Source organism: Eremothecium sinecaudum, chromosome III (genome assembly GCF_001548555.1).
Source record: "Eremothecium sinecaudum strain ATCC 58844 chromosome III, complete sequence".
Taxonomy (NCBI): Eukaryota; Fungi; Ascomycota; class Saccharomycetes; order Saccharomycetales; family Saccharomycetaceae; genus Eremothecium; species Eremothecium sinecaudum.
The window spans coordinates 1,311,272-1,328,896 of record NC_030894.1 but is presented as its reverse complement, the minus strand read 5'-3'; the positions used below and the strand labels follow the sequence as shown (position 1 = coordinate 1,328,896).

At 37.6% G+C, this 17,625-nt stretch overlaps 13 protein-coding genes across 13 annotated transcripts; 9 read left to right on the top strand and 4 right to left on the bottom strand.

The window, feature by feature from the left end:
• Positions 1-21: 21 nt before the first annotated feature.
• TOP1 (DNA topoisomerase 1) lies at positions 22-2,253 on the top strand (the record flags this gene model as incomplete). The annotated part of the gene is made up of 1 exon (XM_018130972.1): positions 22-2,253. The coding sequence occupies one exon, from the start codon at positions 22-24 to the stop codon at positions 2,251-2,253; it is 2,232 nt and encodes a 743-aa protein (XP_017987140.1).
• A 905-nt stretch (positions 2,254-3,158) lies between these two features.
• On the top strand, positions 3,159-3,875 carry AW171_hschr32014 (HCL008Cp; the record flags this gene model as incomplete). The annotated part of the gene is made up of 1 exon (XM_018130973.1): positions 3,159-3,875. The coding sequence occupies one exon, from the start codon at positions 3,159-3,161 to the stop codon at positions 3,873-3,875; it is 717 nt and encodes a 238-aa protein (XP_017987139.1).
• Positions 3,876-4,188: 313 nt separating this feature from the next.
• Positions 4,189-4,638, top strand: MIX17 (Mix17p; the record flags this gene model as incomplete). Its single annotated transcript, XM_018130974.1, has 1 exon — positions 4,189-4,638. The coding sequence occupies one exon, from the start codon at positions 4,189-4,191 to the stop codon at positions 4,636-4,638; it is 450 nt and encodes a 149-aa protein (XP_017987138.1).
• A 433-nt stretch (positions 4,639-5,071) lies between these two features.
• AIM34 (Aim34p) lies at positions 5,072-5,965 on the top strand (the record flags this gene model as incomplete). Its single annotated transcript, XM_018130975.1, has 1 exon — positions 5,072-5,965. One exon carries the CDS (start codon positions 5,072-5,074, stop codon positions 5,963-5,965), a length of 894 nt encoding a protein of 297 aa, XP_017987137.1.
• Positions 5,966-6,177: 212 nt separating this feature from the next.
• Positions 6,178-6,774, bottom strand: COQ10 (ubiquinone-binding protein COQ10; the record flags this gene model as incomplete). The annotated part of the gene is made up of 1 exon (XM_018130976.1): positions 6,178-6,774. The coding sequence occupies one exon, from the start codon at positions 6,772-6,774 to the stop codon at positions 6,178-6,180; it is 597 nt and encodes a 198-aa protein (XP_017987136.1).
• Positions 6,775-6,949: 175 nt separating this feature from the next.
• Positions 6,950-7,672, top strand: MDM12 (ERMES complex subunit MDM12; the record flags this gene model as incomplete). The annotated part of the gene is made up of 1 exon (XM_018130977.1): positions 6,950-7,672. One exon carries the CDS (start codon positions 6,950-6,952, stop codon positions 7,670-7,672), a length of 723 nt encoding a protein of 240 aa, XP_017987135.1.
• Positions 7,673-8,034: 362 nt separating this feature from the next.
• On the top strand, positions 8,035-9,600 carry MVP1 (Mvp1p; the record flags this gene model as incomplete). Its single annotated transcript, XM_018130978.1, has 1 exon — positions 8,035-9,600. The coding sequence occupies one exon, from the start codon at positions 8,035-8,037 to the stop codon at positions 9,598-9,600; it is 1,566 nt and encodes a 521-aa protein (XP_017987134.1).
• Positions 9,601-9,727: 127 nt separating this feature from the next.
• Positions 9,728-10,819, bottom strand: RCL1 (rRNA-processing endoribonuclease; the record flags this gene model as incomplete). The annotated part of the gene is made up of 1 exon (XM_018130979.1): positions 9,728-10,819. One exon carries the CDS (start codon positions 10,817-10,819, stop codon positions 9,728-9,730), a length of 1,092 nt encoding a protein of 363 aa, XP_017987133.1.
• A 296-nt stretch (positions 10,820-11,115) lies between these two features.
• TAF4 (Taf4p) lies at positions 11,116-12,246 on the top strand (the record flags this gene model as incomplete). Its single annotated transcript, XM_018130980.1, has 1 exon — positions 11,116-12,246. The coding sequence occupies one exon, from the start codon at positions 11,116-11,118 to the stop codon at positions 12,244-12,246; it is 1,131 nt and encodes a 376-aa protein (XP_017987132.1).
• Positions 12,247-12,924: 678 nt separating this feature from the next.
• HTZ1 (histone H2AZ) lies at positions 12,925-13,326 on the top strand (the record flags this gene model as incomplete). Its single annotated transcript, XM_018130981.1, has 1 exon — positions 12,925-13,326. The coding sequence occupies one exon, from the start codon at positions 12,925-12,927 to the stop codon at positions 13,324-13,326; it is 402 nt and encodes a 133-aa protein (XP_017987131.1).
• A 320-nt stretch (positions 13,327-13,646) lies between these two features.
• Positions 13,647-14,078, bottom strand: AW171_hschr32005 (OPA3 family protein; the record flags this gene model as incomplete). The annotated part of the gene is made up of 1 exon (XM_018130982.1): positions 13,647-14,078. The coding sequence occupies one exon, from the start codon at positions 14,076-14,078 to the stop codon at positions 13,647-13,649; it is 432 nt and encodes a 143-aa protein (XP_017987130.1).
• Positions 14,079-14,305: 227 nt separating this feature from the next.
• HRD1 (E3 ubiquitin-protein ligase HRD1) lies at positions 14,306-15,985 on the top strand (the record flags this gene model as incomplete). The annotated part of the gene is made up of 1 exon (XM_018130983.1): positions 14,306-15,985. One exon carries the CDS (start codon positions 14,306-14,308, stop codon positions 15,983-15,985), a length of 1,680 nt encoding a protein of 559 aa, XP_017987129.1.
• A 103-nt stretch (positions 15,986-16,088) lies between these two features.
• On the bottom strand, positions 16,089-17,579 carry RRN11 (Rrn11p; the record flags this gene model as incomplete). The annotated part of the gene is made up of 1 exon (XM_018130984.1): positions 16,089-17,579. One exon carries the CDS (start codon positions 17,577-17,579, stop codon positions 16,089-16,091), a length of 1,491 nt encoding a protein of 496 aa, XP_017987128.1.
• Positions 17,580-17,625: the final 46 nt, after the last annotated feature.

The window sequence follows — 17,625 nt, the reverse complement described above, 5'->3', positions numbered from 1 at the left end:
TCAAGAAAAGGTCTTATATTGATGACAGTAAAACCCAAGCACGAATCCTCTTCGTCAGAAGAGGACATTCCTCTCAAAGCTACCGTAAGTAACACTAAAGCAAGTACCCTGAAGAAGGTGAAAAAGGTTCGAAAGGTTGCACCTAAAAAGGAGGAGAGCAGTGAGGAGGAAGATGACGAAGCTTTGTCAAAGGCTGTAAAGAAAAGGAAGAAAGTAAGGAAGGAGAACGCCTCGAAAACCAAGAAAATAAAAATTGAAGATGCAATAGACAGTAAGGTTGAGAAAACTAATCCTGATGATAAAAGCGATGATAGCGATACGTTTAGATGGTGGGAGCAGGAGGAAAATGGAGATAATACTGTAAAATGGGTAACCTTGAGGCATAATGGGGTCATGTTCCCTCCTGAATATGTGCCATTACCTTCTCATGTCAAGTTATATTACGACGGCAAACCTGTTGATCTTCCTCCTCAAGCAGAGGAAGTGGCAGGTTTCTTTGGAGGTCTATTAGAATCCGATCATGCTAAGAACCCTGTATTCCAAAAGAATTTCTTCAAGGATTTTCTCGATGTATTGAATGAAAATGGTGGGACGAGGAATAATATTGAAATAAAGTCGTTTGAGAAGTGCGATTTTACCAAGATGTTCGAGTATTACCAACTGCAAAGAGAAGAGAAAAAAAGGCTGACTCCACAAGAGAAAAAACTAATAAAATTAGAGAAAGACAAGCTAGAAGAGCCGTATAAATTCTGTTATTTAGATGGTCGAAAAGAGCAAGTTGGAAACTTTAAGCTAGAGCCGCCTGATTTATTTAGAGGTCGTGGGGCTCATCCCAAAACTGGAAAATTAAAAAGAAGAGTTTATCCTGAAGATATTGTATTAAACTTAGATAAGGACGCTCCAATTCCGGTTCCTCCTGCTGGGCATAAGTGGGGCGAAATCAGACATGACAATACAGTTCAATGGTTGTGTATGTGGAGAGAGAACATTTCCAATTCCTTCAAATATGTGAGGTTAGCTGCAAATTCTTCGCTTAAAGGTATGAGTGATTACAAGAAATTCGAAAAGGCTAGGGAGTTGAAAAAATATATCGACTTGATCAGAGCAGAATATACTAAAAATCTTAAGAGTAAAGTTATGCTTGAACGACAAATCTCTGTTGCAACTTATTTGATAGATGTGTTTGCTTTAAGAGCAGGAGGTGAGAAATCTGAAGATGAGGCAGACACTGTGGGTTGCTGTTCTTTAAGATATGAGCATGTTACCTTGAAGCCCCCAACAACTGTGGTGTTTGACTTTTTGGGTAAGGATTCAATCCGGTACTATCAGGAGGTGGAGGTTAATAAGCAAGTCTTCAAGAATTTGTCTATTTTTAAAAGACCACCTAAGCAACCGGGTCACCAGTTGTTTGATAGGCTAGACCCCTCAATTTTAAACAAGCATTTACAAAATTACATGCCTGGCCTTACTGCGAAGGTTTTCCGTACCTTCAATGCTTCTAAGACGATGCAAGATCAATTAGATTTAATACCTAATGAAGGTACCATCGCCGAAAAGTTGATGAGATACAATGCAGCAAATAGAAAAGTGGCAATTTTGTGTAATCACCAGAGGACCGTAACTAGGGGTCATGTTACATCTGTGCAGAAAGCTACGGAAAAGATTGAGGAGTTAGAATGGGCAAAAATTAGATACAAAAAGGCCATCCTTCAATTGGATAAATCACAATTAAAAAAAGACCCAAATTTCTTTCGCGAAATAGATGATCTTACCAATGAGGAGCAGCAGGCGATACATAAAAGACTAATAGAGCGTGAAAGAGAGAAATATAACAAAAAGTTTATTCGAGAAAACGATAAGAGAAAATTTGAAAATGAAGAACTGCTACCCGAATCTGATTTGCAAAGCTGGCTTGCTAGTGTTGATGAACTAGAAAAACAGTATGCTGAGGAACTAGAAAGTGGCATAGTGACCGTAAAGCCCGCCTTACAGGATGTTGATAAATTGAGGTCACAGATTGAGAAGTTGGAACAGCGGATTGCTACAAGTTCCCTCCAGTTAAAGGACAAGGAGGAAAACTCTACTGTGGCCTTAAGTACTTCAAAGATCAGTTATATTGATCCAAGGCTATCCGTCGCGTTCTGTAAAAAGTATAATGTTCCCCTAGAGAAAGTTTTTACCAAAGCTTTAAGAGAAAAATTTCAGTGGGCAATTGAGTCTGCTGATGCAAATTGGAGGTTTTGCGAAACCTAAGGAGTTCAATAAGTGTTTGTATATATAAATATATGGGTGAACAAACATTTATAAGTTGTAATAGTTCCGTAGAAATATTTTGAAAATTAATATAATTGCAAGAATAATACACTTAAGCGGTGACACATAGTTACCAGAAAAAATTTGCAATGTGGTGGGTTCATAACCATTAAAGCTAGTTCCTACTTTACATTTATCTAATTTGCTCAGATATCACGAACTGTAATACAAGTCGAGAAATAATCGCCTCTTTCCTGGATGAACGATTAATATCATAATAATCGTTTTGTTGACAATGTATTTAATTTACTTACAATATTAATCTTGTGCTTTGTTTTAACGTAGCAAAATTATGCCATATTAGAAGCACGTGATTTGTGGTACCTGCAAATGACAAAGGGCATTAGTTAATCGTCTCTAAAAACCGTTAAAAGCCTTCACGCGCGGGATACTGAGTTGCAGCAAATTCAAGTAGAAGATAATTAATGGCTAATAGCAACGTTTTAATCACTCAGAATATATCTGAGATTTCGCTACGCAGTTTTCTCTTGCTATTGTAACGATTTGCTATTGAGTTGCTAGCTCGTCAACGTATTCTTAGTGGCAAACCAGTGGTCTGAGACATTTCAAGGAATTGTTCAATCAATATAAATATAAAATTCTCTTTGCTTTCTAAAATAGCGTTCTACCATTAGATAAAGGAACTTTTGGTTATAGCCCGAACTTCTAGACAGACTGCTATTCACTAAGTCAAGGTGGCTCATTGTTATTACACTACTTTACGATAAATATAATATAAATCTACCTGAAAGCACTGCATTCTTTAATTATCGACCTGATAGTTTCAGAATATTATTATCTATTCTCCTTCAAGTTACCTCTTCGCTTCACTTTTAATATTCATCATGTCATCAACATCATCATCACAAATAAGCACATTCACGCCTGCGGTACTAACTTCATATAGAAACTACAACATCAAAACATCCGAACTGCCTACTGGAATGCTTTTCATTGCCTTCGGATGTGGATTGGCTGTCGTAATAGTTGCATTTTTCGCTAATTGGTTTATTAGTATTATAATATCATGGTATCACGCACGACAAGAAACCTACTACCTAGAATCAGCAAAATATCGAAAAGCTATAGGTCTGGACTTGAATAATGAAACTGCATTCGACCGTACAGTAAGAGACATTTCGGAGAAAGTAATACGAGCAAAGCGAAAATGCGAAAGGGCAACAGTTAAACCTGTGCGAAGGTTGCTTTCAATTGCAGTACCGGGAAGAGGAATCGAGGAACCAGAAGAAGACTCATCTATGTACGTTTCACCAACAAATCTTCTTCAAAAAATATACGACCAGCAGCCGCCTCCCAGGTCACGGTCCAAAAGAATTGTAAGGTCGTTATCACGGCGGATATCACGTGGAGTAGGATTTAAAGAACGTCGCAACAACGTAACCACTTTAGCTCCGCCGAGAGTAACAAGGAATAGTTTTTACTCCTCAAGGAATAAGATTAATACAGCAAGGATAAACAACTACCAGTTTCCGACCCGACCACGCCAAGCTCCAACCTTATTCTTGGACTCACTGCTGAGCAAAGATGCAACCCACGCATGAGTTTTCAGTTATCCACGACAGTTCTCGTCGCGTTTTAAGAGCGCAAATCAAGAGAATACAGTGTAAAGCCTTAAACTATATATTGTTTATGTTAATGTCCTTTTACTTCCAGAATGATCTAGCGATGTTAAGTTCGCTTGTATAATTAATGGTGTCTGGATTTTATCTACACGTTTATCCAGACATGAGCCCCTCTATTACATTACGGGTCCGTACTAAAAAAATTTTACGGAAAGTATTAATAACGGCTTAAACGTTTTGCCACCTATCTAACCACAACATAGATTAAAGCAAATATACGTTCATATACATAATGGCACGTTCTAGAGGTACTGTTAGAAGATCCGCTCCAGCTCAAACACGTTCGTCTTCCACAATGGCTGTTCCTGCCAGGTCTGCTCCTCCCTCGCAACCTGCTGTCAACCAACCACCAGCCCAAGTTGCCCAACCTCAGCAACCAGGTTTATTTGCCCAAATGGCGTCTACTGCTGCCGGTGTCGCAGTTGGTTCTGCAGTTGGACATACTATTGGTGCCGGTATCACTGGTTTGTTCTCTGGCTCAGGTTCTGCTCCAGCTGAAGCGCAACCACAACAAGTTGCAGCTGCAGCTCCCCAACAGCAATACCAGGAGCAAGCAAGGCATTGTGATGTCGATGCTAGAAACTTCACTCGTTGTTTAGAGGACAATAATGGAAACATGCAGATCTGTGACTTCTACTTGCAGCAGCTTAAGGCTTGTCAAGAAGCTGCTCGTTTGTACTAAGAAACACCTTAGGTTACTATGCGAAGATATCTGTATCAACGTTTATACCTGTAAATACGTAAAATTACTATAATTACACAAAACAAGCATTGGGAATGGTCATTACACTAAGTTTTAAGCATCATATGGAATATTAGTAAAGCTGGTGCTTTTCATTATTTAATTTTACTGTAGTCTCGACTGGCTGTGGTCTGGACCAGCTATGGCTCACATTCACATTCGCAAAGGTTTTTTGGACTATTGCTGGAATACATTTTTTGATTTACGCTACACTATTGCCTAAAAACTGAAAGCAATTTGGCCTAGCTATTATGTAAACAACGAAAACACAACAAAAACGAGAACCATATATCAACTGAGAATTATTCAATAGTTCAAGTACAAATTTAAAGAACATAGAAGCGAATAAACAAAGAGAAGCAAAAGACTATAGATGTCATTAAGAGGTTTAAAGGCTTTGCCAGTTTCCAGAGGCCTTGCAGAAGTTGCGTGCCCTTCCATAAGAGTAGCATCGTTGCCTTGTCTGTCAACTCGATTAATGCCAACAACCACCATAAGGACAGTGCATAAGACAGCTAGAAATGATTCCACAACACTATTTTCATCCGAGAAGAAGCTGTCCTCTTTTAAAACTATGACATTGACTTCCTTGAAGAACGAGTGTCGTAGTAGAGGTTTGAAGGTATCAGGTAAAAAATCCGAATTGTTAGACAGACTTGCTGCATTTGAGGCCCATATGTTGTATAATACAAAACCTAAATTTCCAGATGGAAATTTCCTAGATTCTAAAAGAAGTTTACACTCTGGAGCTAGTATGAATGCCAACGCCAAACAGGCTGTTGATAAAGTACACATGCCAAATGTTAAAGATATAACTGATGCATCCGAATTGGAAAACGACTATATTGTAAAAATCCCAAGATTAGAAAGCAACATTTTAAAGAAGACCGAAAGTAAGGGCTTTTCAAAAAATAATAAATCTGTCGGCGAAGACAACCTGTCTGTATTTGGGCGTGAGGGTACTGTACTGACTGCTAACACGGACCTGAAAATTGAGACCCCAGGCGATTCGAACTGCAAGGTTGAAATAGTAAACGAAGAAGCAGAAATACAAAATGATCCATCAGGGATGGATTATACCAATAGCAAATACAATTCTAAAACAAATAATGAACAAGACTCTGACTATTATAACGAGCCAACAGATCTGTCTTCTAGAGATAAGAAACTTCTTGGAGGCTTTGCTGCAGCGGTTGCATTCTGGTGGTATCTGGGTCGCGATAATAAAACCCCTCATACTAGGATAACACCCAAAAAACAACACTGAGTATTATTACAGCGAAGTACTATTTATTGTAATTATCTTTTACATTGGTTAATATAGCGGTGACCATGAAGAATAACATGCGAAAGAATATGTTCAACCTAAACTTCAATGCCCACCAATTTTACTTAAATGATAATGAATTCGTACCTGTAGATTTTAAATAATTGGCTGAATATAAAAATAATATACTATATTTTGGACTGTCGGAACATTTAATCTACTTTTAATTCTTTGTTTGAATTTAATTCAACGTGTCTCTGCTGTAAAGCCCGTTTATGAAACACATCGATAGCAACCTGGATCGCTTTTTGGCCAAATAACATCGACAAGTTTTGATATAGCAGCGACCTAAATTTGAATTGTAGACAGAGTTCTACATTAGAAGCTTCATAATTTTCCGGGTGAGGTGAAATTCGCCAACTGGTTCTTAATGTCTCAAAAAGAGTGTCCTCTTTACATTCTGCAACAATCGATAAGACATCATTTTTATTATCTGAGCACTGAACTTTACATAGAACTTGTTCATCGTAATTTTGGAATTGTATTCTCAAGCCGGCTTCAACAGGGGTTCTATGAGTAGGGTCAATTCCACTTACAAATGATTCTTTACAGTATGGAACAAACTCTTGATATTTTGAGATATCTGATACTATATCATACACATTCTTGGCCGGTGAATTGAACAACTTTTTTATAGAAAGCTTCTGTACTGTACTACCACTATCAATGAAACCAACAAAACTTCTCCTTGAGTTACCGCAAGGAAGTCTCCTAGTGCAGAATCCTTTTACAAAATCTCTAGCAAGCATTAAAACATGGGGTTTTTGGGCAGTAATGCTGGTGGTAGGTATCTACTTTACGTTTTCATTCTTTGATACAGATGTCTTCGGATATAATATTTTGAAAAACGAAATTTTTTAGGAGACCCTTAGCCATTATTGATTAACATACGCTAACCTCAGATCAAAATGGATCATATACATTATGTCGTTCGATATAAACTGGGATAAGATAAGTGGGGATCCCCATATTAACCAGCACATCAAAGAGTTTCTAAACTTGCAACTGGAGTCCATTGAGCTACCGAGCTATGTGAGTAACATTAAGATGATCGATTTCAAACTAGGTGGAATTCCCCCTACAATTACTTTAAAACAGATAGGCGACCCTTTGGACGAATTCTACCAGGCAATTATAGATGAGGGTTCTCCAATGGGTGATAAAAACACTGATATACAATTCTTGGTGGAACTGGATTATAAGGGCGATATGCTTATGGAGGTAAGTGCAGAGCTCCTATTGAACTATCCAAGCCCAAAGTTCATGAGATTACCTGTAAAACTATCAATAAGTGATATTGGTATGCATTGTCTGTGTATCGTTGCATACCTGCAAAAGCAGCTATTCGTTAGTTTTCTTTGTGATATTAGTGACCCAATTTTAGACAACGAAGAGTCCTTGATGGACAATAACGGACCTACCTTTGGTTTAAAAGGTTTGGAACGTATCTCATTGATCAGAAGCATTCAAATAAAGACTGCCATTGGGCAGCAAGGTCTTGGAGAGGGCGCTATTTTAAGAAACGTTGGCAAATTAGAACAATTCTTAACTGATATATTCAAGAATATGATACGGAAAGAAGCTGCATGGCCTAGCTGGATTAATTTTGATTTTAATGATGAGGAGGAAGACGATATTTATGATTAATATGCGCTAAAAAGGTAGATGTTATAAATCATCGCTCTAAAATATACAATTGAACACATTGAACACATGTTAACCATAACCCACTTCAATTAATATCCCATAATGTGTAGATTTATAAATTTAACTAATTAACTGAAATTTAAAATAAACTACGGATTTATTTGGTTTCATACGTACAAACATCTGTGTTTAGTTTTGCCATTTTCTGATAATTGAAAACTAAAAATTTACTGTTAAAAATTTACTGTTAAAATATTGAAGCATTTTTTCAATTAAGTTTCGGTAAACTTTACAACCCCTAATGTACGCCTCAATAAGACTTTCGTGAGGAGTTGTATAAATCAAAAAGTGTACAGTAAGACATGAATATTGAAGGTGATGATCCTTGGCGCAGGCCTCATGTTTCCCAAGCTGCAGAAAATGTTTGGTCTGGAGAGAATAAGGGATCCATAAGTGATACCGTTATTGATAACTCACCTTCCCTACTATCACATGACCCATTTGGACCAACCACCTTGAACGAGCCATCTCTTTCCGCTGAAGTTAAGGAAACTATAAGGGTGAATTATAATGAACGCAACATTAATAATACTGATAGTTCTACGATGGAACAAAGTGTATGGGGACAAGCTACCACCTCTTTTAATAATATAAATTCATCAGCTTTAGACAAGCTTAATTCAGCAGGCAATGATGCGGCCTCAGAAAATGGATCTAAAAGCGAACTCTTGGATAGTTGGATAGAAAGTGTACGCAAAACATTTGTTCCTTTATCAAGCAATATTGTGGTGGTAGAAAAGATTCCGGAGAGGGAAGGAATACTTTTCAAGCATACAAACTACTTGGTGAAACATTTAATTTCGCTACCTAATACTACCCCCTCTCCTGATAGAACAGTAATCAGAAGATACTCGGATTTTAGCTGGCTACAAGAGGTTTTACTTCAAAGATATCCATTTCGAATGATACCTGAATTACCTCCAAAGAAAATTGGAACTCAAAATTCAGACCCTGTATTTCTTGCAAGGAGAAGAAAGGGATTGACTAGGTTTATTAATCTTGTAATGAAGCATCCTGTATTGCGGATCGATGATCTTGTCCTGACTTTTTTAACGGTGCCGACAGATTTATCTAGTTGGAGGAAACAAGCGAATTATGATACCTCTGAAGAATTTACTGATCAAAAAATTGACAAAGCCTTCTTAGGTATGTGGCATAAGGATCTCAGTGTGCAATGGAATAAAGCGGATGAAAACATTGATGGGTTGTTAGAGTCATGGATCAAAATATCAGTACTTGTTGAAAGATACGAAAAACGAATGAAGCATGTATCAGAAGAACGGAGAATATTGGGTACAATAATGGAGGAATTTAGTGCTAACTCGAATGCGTTATATCCACTGGATTTGAATAGCATTAATGATATCAATAACCATATAAATATTGTGTCAAAACATCTTCACAAATTGGCGGATATCTCCGAAAATGAGCAGGAAGAAGTTGAAGAAGAATTATCTGTGAAGTTTAAAACTTTTATTGATTTCATTTTAGCGCTAAAAGGTGTATTTGAAAGGTACAAAATGATGGCTGGAAACAATATCCCACAGCTTCAGAGACGAGTGGAGATTAATCTTGATAAATTACGTGCCATTGAAGGTAAAGCTGACACGAAGGGTGCGGAATACGAAAGAATTAAGGGAGTCATTCAAAGAGATAAAAGGACCATTACGGATCAATTAAACAGGTCATGGCTAATCAGGAAATGCATCCTGGAGGAATTTGTTATATTTCAAGAGACACAATTTGTTATAACTAGCATCTTTCAGGAATGGGCGAAGATGCATACAAAATATGTAAATGAGCATACAGAGTGTTGGGAGAGGTTATATTCGAATATGGAGGATATGCCCTTTGCAAGAAATATTTAATAATTATCATCTAACACCATCCTATAAATCTATCTTCTTGGGTTTTCTTTTGGTATATATGTTTTTCTTCGTATAAAATATATCTATCGTTGCAGGTTATTGCATTATTTGATGAATTTATAGGGTATTAGGCAATTTTCTTACTGGTATTCGTAAATCCTATACCTTTTATCGTTACAATCATATCATCACTGTCTGCTTCGTCCACATTTTTCATAAACGCTTCAATACCAAAGATTTGTTTTATATCCCTTAATAATGCAATTATACGCTCATCTATTTGCTCTTTCGCAATTCTTAATCTACCAATATCTTCCTTACCAATCACCATATATACTAATGCCAACGGAAGTTGGTTTCTATCAACTGCCCCACTTTTACTCACTTCCTCTAGTAGTTTGTAGGCAACTTTCGTTCCAATATCTTCCGGAATATCACCAGCACCACCAATCTCCTCTGCAAAATATCTCCAGCCTTTCTTCGTCTCGCCGACTACTGTTATCCCCCAGCCCGGACTTAACCCTGAGTTCTCACCTCTCCATACATCAGCAGTAATGTTCACCTCACAGGGAACTTTCTTTAGTACTGCTTTTGCAGCATCGATCATTCTGTTTACCATAGACGGACTGACTCTAGTGGAATAAGCAACTCCTCTAATGCATGAAATTAAAGGTTTATCTATTGCATGCATTGTGACTGGTTGTGAAATTAGAGAATCTACAACCAAGTGTACTTCACCTCCTCCAAGTGGTGGGGAACCTCTTTTCAATGTATGCAATGCGCATTCTCTGACACCGAACTTTTCCATGACCGGTAGCAATCCCCATTTTATGGCGTCGATACCTGCATCATCATGAGATGCTGTAACACCACGAAAAACAATAGAAAACTTCTTCTTAGAAAATGGTGCCAGGAAAAGTAAAGGTTCGATGAAATAGCCAACGGGTTTTACATTAGGACAATTATGTGTGTATGAGCCGCCGACAATAATTCCAGGTCTAAAAATAACTGTTGTACCCGTATAGGAAATCTCTATAACAGTTCCGTTCGTTACAGCTTCGATCAGTCTTAAAAATGAAACTTCATGATCTCTTAGACCTGGATTCAGGTCATCGGAGCGTATCTTTTCAATCTTAATAGGTTTGCCATGAAGGGTAGCCATCACTATTCTATGTCTAAAATTTATGTGACCTTGAAATACGACATATTTGGATGACATGATAGTTGAATAGCAAAATATAACAAGCTGGGTTCTTCAAGAGCGTTGTTTTAGTTTATGGATGAGTTCACGTTTAGTTACCGTAGTATGAAAATTTTTGTTAGGCCGGGAAATTAAATTTCTGTTACCCTGGATTGTGAAATATTGAACTTAGAATGTTGACGAGTGACTTACATTACTGGTCAAATTAGGGTGGCAAAGAGGATTGTTTTACCTCAAGAGTTTATCGGTGTGCCCTTAGAGGTCGTTAAACAATCTAGAGAAGTCTTTAAACATTTATTTTTGTGTTTATCAGAATGGCAAAGTCACCGAAGGGAGCTGGAGCAGAAAATGCGCGTAATACCAATAGAGAAGGTAACCAAGAGGGAGAATCAACATCATTTAGATTTGCTAATGAAAGTGGAGATTTGGATCCGTCAGGTTCTGAGTTTTCAAATGATCTTCCCCCTTTATTTGATAACGTTAGCGAGAGTGAGAAGGACAGAATTGATGGACTAGCTCTTCCGCAGACAAGTCTACCTTCTACAACGTTAGTACTACCTAAGTCGAAGGTTTCGCATGCCAATGATAATAAGAAATCTCCGCATAAGGTACAGAAGCCAGTTTTAAATAACAAAGCAGGAACCACATCGATGAAAAAGCATACACAAGGAGCTGGTGCTCCAAAACAACAAAGCGATCCTGAGAAATTGAGTGATGCGTTACTTTCAGCTGGTGTTGATATAAAGGAGGAGGAAGCGCTGCTGAACTCTACTGTGGTATCGATGAAACCTAATTCGCGAGTTTCAAATAGCCAAATTCCTCCTCATCCTCCTCTCTTGCATCCGTCTCATGTTGCAATAATGATGAAAAAGGTTGCAGCTGAACAGAACTTTAACCAAGATTTCTCAAAGAGCCACGATTTGTTAAGCCTCATGTCTACTGCATGTGAGCTTTATATGAGGGATATAATTACAAATTCTATTATTATATCGCGTCACAGAAGGAAGGCAGTTAAGCTAAATTCTGGAAGGCGGAGTGAAATTACTATGGTCCTACGTGATCTGGCATTAAAGCAACGGGAGCAAGAAGAAAGTAGAGTAAAAAGAAGGATAGCTTTGGGATTAGAGAAGCAGACTTTAGATCCGAAACTGGACAGCGGTGAAACCCTACATAGGGCTTCTAATGCTACTGCAAATATGATGATAGCCGGAGGGAAGAAGAAGTACAGTTGGTTAACGTCAGGGTCCAAAGTGAATCCTTCGGACCTAAAGAATGCTGGGAAGGTCTCTTCTGCGGTTGCCGCTAGAGGGGATTTAGGCATAAAGTACAGAGAAGCACGGGAGGAGCCAGGCATTGTAATGAGGGATTTACTACGTGCGTTGGAGAATAGGAGAGTAAGCGTCAGTAATACAATTGCTAAAGGTTATGCTAGAATAAGAGACTAGGTTTCAGGACAATCTATTAGCAATATGTTAGTCGTAGTAATGAACGATGAAAAGAGCATGTATCCATATGTATATATATCATAATTAACTAAAAAGTTTTCTTCGCCATCTAATAACAACTAAGGAATTTCATTTTGATATTTTAACATGTGTACACATATTAATTAACTTTTGCACTCCTAAATTCATCTTTAGAGTCTAAAAATACAAACCGTACTTTTTGCCAATCACCGATGATAGATTCCAACGACAATAATGATGATGCTACAGTATTATTGATCTAATATAACTCATCTATTCTACCTAATATATGCAAATTACATTAGTTGGGGCCGAACGCCTCACCACAACCACATAAAAGAAAGAACAACATGATAATAAACCTTCACATAAGTAGAACACACAACATTACAGCGTATGAACTTAACATTATTAAGGCACAGATAGTTGCATTATGGATTGACGGATATACTAACCGGTTTCTAGCTGGTGCCGCTCCAATGCGCTCCAATACTACGGTTCGATCACTAACTACGTTATGGTGAGGCGCTCACTGATGACGGGAAGGGGACCTTATTAGGTAAACAACGACAATAAAGACATGAATTTACTTAAAATAATGGTAAACAACAAAACAAATACCTTCACGGCGTTGGAAGTAAAATATTTGATACAAACATGTCAGGAAAGGTACACGGAGGTAAAGGTAAGTCAGGAGCTAAGGATGGTGGCTCCTTAAGATCACAGTCGCACTCTGCAAGGGCGGGATTACAATTCCCAGTGGGAAGAATCAAGCGGTATTTAAAGAGAAACGCGGCTGGAAAAACGCGTGTTGGTTCCAAGGCGGCTATATACTTGACTGCTGTGCTTGAATATCTAACTGCAGAAGTATTGGAATTAGCAGGTAATGCAGCAAAGGATTTAAAAGTAAAGAGAATCACACCAAGGCATTTGCAATTAGCAATTAGAGGGGATGATGAGTTAGACTCGTTGATTAGAGCCACAATTGCTTCTGGTGGTGTTCTACCACATATAAATAAAGCTTTACTATTGAAAGTTGAGAAAAAGAGTCACAAATGAGCAAATGAGCGGACTATGCTAACTTCACGTGGTCTTCTACGAGTTGTTTGAGGAGAACTGGATGATTACGACGAGTTTTGCCAAAATTTGGATTTTTACTGTATTATACTAGTTTAATTTTACCTCCATTATACATATACTTCTTGGTTTAGTCTTTCCCTTAAGCCAGGACTGTATTAATTGCTATTTATATGTACAAGAAAAAAAAGCACTTAGTATATATTTAACTAGCCATACGAACATTGCATCGGCGAAGTATGGCAAGTATGAGTTCATTAACATTTAAAGTCGTATTTACAGAATTAGAAGTTGAGATTACCTTACTTAGTCGACATTGACACCTGTTTCTCGTTTTTCGAGCCAATGGATTGTTTTAGTTCTTGTATTTCACTTTGCATTAACTGTATATCGCGGACCACTTGATCGCGACGAGCTAGTTCCTTATTACGCTGCCTCAATGACTCCCAAATAACTATACTCCCGGTCACACTAAATACAAACAATTCACTAAGTAGAGTGGCGCCGTTTTCAACAGCTCTCTGCTCGTTTAATGGCCTAATCTTCTTCTCTTGGCTCATAGGTGTCAATTTCATACGAAGTTTGGCATCCACTCGGTGCATTCGTTGTGCCAACCTTACACACATTCCTTTGAAAACGGCATGCTGTTTAGCTTGTTGCTTTAATAAGTTAGCAACAGGCCTGGTAACCTGTCTTATAAGCAAGGAGCCTAACTTTATGGCAATAGCACTCATGGAACTGTAGATAGTGTATCAGAATTAATTTAGATCAATTCTTATTCCTTTGTCAATCGCTATTGACTAAATCTTAATTTTCTTATTAAGAAAAATATTGAATCAACTTGCTAGACGCACCTTAATGCCCCCCCCCCCCCCCCCCCCCCTTACGGTGAACAAGGTAACAAACAGACCGCTTTAAAGTGGCCCAGGATTGCTAGCGAACACTAGTCAAACCAGATAAAATGCCCGGAGAAATTATTTGGCCTATTAGGCTAGTATTTCTTATATCTACTTACGTGCTTGCAGCTTGGTCTTTTTATTATTGCGCATCGACCTCTATATCCACATTACAAGCACTACATAGTGCAACAGTTGGAATTCATTTAATAATATGGGGCAACTTTTTATTGGTTCATTATTTTTTGATGGTTTGGTTAGTTATATGGTTGTTATTTGGCCGACTTACGTTACTAGAATATGAGCATATCTTTGAAAGGCTTCATGTGGCTTTGATTAATTTTGCTTCTGTGATATTTTCGACTAGAAATCTGAAGACGCATGTGGATATTGTTGGGATACCATTCCATTTGATGTGCCAGATCCTACATTGGATTATCAGAGACAGGATGGATTTTGTGTTCCAAAGTTTAGGGAACCAAGCTACTTTAACTGGGATGTTGTTTTCAAAATTTGCAGTTAGCCTTGCAGTGCTATTAATTATAGACGTAAAAGCCGTGAAGTTCTTTCTATGGAGCTATTTACTAGACCAATCTCATAGAGATGTAACTTACATGTTACTTGGGGTTGATTTTGGCCTACTTTTCTTAGACCTGGTACATGTATTGCTACTTGTGGGTTTGAACTTGATCGAGATTTACAAATCCAGGGACTACCGGTTGGCAGAAGTTATGGACCGGGAGGATGATTTGGATGATATTGGAGAGGTCTATACTATGGAGGGAAAATTTATCTACGAATGGATTATAGAAATTGTAATCAATACCATGAAGATAAGCTTGGATATATTGGTATTCTTCCATGGTCTATTCATGTTCAGTATAATCTACGATTTATTCTTAAAGGCGTTTGAAATGGGGGATCATATAATGCTGGTTTATAACTATTGGAAGAATAACAAGAAGCTGTATGAGAGGTTATCAGAAGTAACAGAGGAACAATTAATTGAAAGTGATTCTATGTGTACAATTTGTATGGATGACATGTTACCACTTGCTAATCCCGAAAAGCACAATAGAAGACCTAAAATGTTACCATGTGGTCACATTTTACATTTTGGTTGTTTGAAGAATTGGATGGAAAGGTCACAAACCTGTCCTATTTGCAGACTGCCGGTGCTGACATCAACAAATACCAATAATATGCAACAAGTTAACAATATAAGAAGGGAGGAAGGCCAACAAAATCAAAATCAAACTGACCAGAGACCCGAAATGATCAATAATATAGATACAGAAAATAATGAGGGCCATTCCACAGGATATTCAAGACCAACACATATTATTAATGAAGGTCCAAGCAGTAGCCAAGTTTCTAATTTGGAATCAATTGACACTGCGAACTGGATATCGTTTCCGATTGAGTATCAAATAGATCAAAAATTCTACCTGAAATTAAAAGAATACCAAACTGACAAAGAATGGGAAGCTGTACTTACATCACGGCCAAAATTCACCCCGCAATCTCAAGTAGATACATCTCGCAATGAAATAGAACCTCAATTCCATCGAGCAACAATAAAGGAATTAAACAGTTCGGATATCTCTCTTCGAAACTCCTGTTCACCGTTGATAATAGCAAACTCTCAGTTGGCTCAAACAGAAGAGATGGAACGCTTGAAACGAAGGATTTCAGAATTAGAAAATAAGGTAGATGAGTTATCCAAACGAATTAAAACAGATTAGTTAACGATATATGATTAAAAATTGAATATTAGTTAATATTAATAGTGTTTATAATGCTAAATATTCTAATTTTGATAAGGCGCTTATTAACACCCTCAAAAATCTATTCGCTGCTACTATAACCTGAGTCTATACCAAACTGAATTGGCTGCTCAATAAATTCATAGTCATCCGCTACTATTTCAGGATTCAAATTTTGGACGGTATGAAGGGCAAATTCCTCATTAGTATGCAAATCCTCCATATCGATTGAGTCTTCAGTTTCTTGCTGAGCTGTAGAATGTCCTTTTTTCATTTCATCGTTCGTTGCATACAACCTTTTCTCAAATTTCGTAAGAAAGTCTGTAATTATTAGTTCAGGAAAAGAGAAACCTCCTTTGTCTTTTGTAGTTTGGAGACAATTTTTTGTATTATGAATGTGCTGGATCACCTGGTTCCTTGCAATATCCAACTCCGAACCATAAATCGCATCATTTCCGCTATTTTTTTGCAATTGAAGAGATAGTTTATCCGCCTGTACAAAGTAACACATTGCGTTAATAAACCACATCTCAGGGCTATCTGAATAGGTCGGTCTTAATAGCAGTTCAGAAATCTTTTCCAATAGCCAGGAAATTGAATGTCCTGATGAAGTTGTTTCACCCTTTGTCGCCCCTTCTAACACAAACCAAAGCCAACCCAATACATAGTTAGGTATATGTGTTCGAGAACCGCTCCTAAAAACTGGGTCAAATTGATGCTTCGTGTTCTGGCTGAATACTTCATACGAATTATGGACAGTACTCATCCATTCCAATAGTCTTTCTTTAGTATCATATGCATAATTTTCCAAAATCCTCGATCCAAGATTCCATATTGACCTTAAGTCGACCAGCTCCATTCGAATCAACAACGCAAAACATCTATAAGCAGTATCCCAATCTTCACGGTAAATGCTTATATATAATAAATTCGTTAAGTGGTTGAGATGCATCCTTTGATAGTTCGTTATTTGTTCCTTCGGACAAGTTTCATACCCTAGTTGCATTCCTTCGAAAGAGACAATCAAACTCCTGGAAGCTAGAGCAAGAGTACTAGAAGTTTTATGCTGGGCGTACTTTTCAAGTTTCTTAAACGTATGGTAACCCATAACCTTTTTCTGAATTGGCACTCTTTTCTTCCTTGATGTAACCCAAACCTCGTAAGTTTCCTGAGGCTTATGGTATTTTGAATGAAACTCTTTCTCAGGGTCAGGAATACTATCATTATTTTCATCACTATCATTACCATATAAACCATCTTCTAGGTTAGAATAGTCAGATGGGGGGTTATAATCATCGTAATTGCCGTCCGGCCTCAGTACACTACGTAGTCTAACTCTCCGTCGTTTTTTTGTTCTTTGGTTTCGTTCAATATCGTCATGTTGAAGATCTGCATCACTGAACTCTGCAGCACTGTTGTCAGGTGTAGGCAAGACATTTAAATCTGTATTATGAGAATTTTGTTTTCCGATGAGAAGCTCATATCGTCTTGTGAGATAATTAATATATTTGTACTTTAGTTTCCTCCTCTTTCTTTCGGTATTATTATAGGAGGTTATTGGAGACTCAAACATCAATATTTAGCGCTCTAAGCTATATTTGTTGTTCCAATGGAAATGT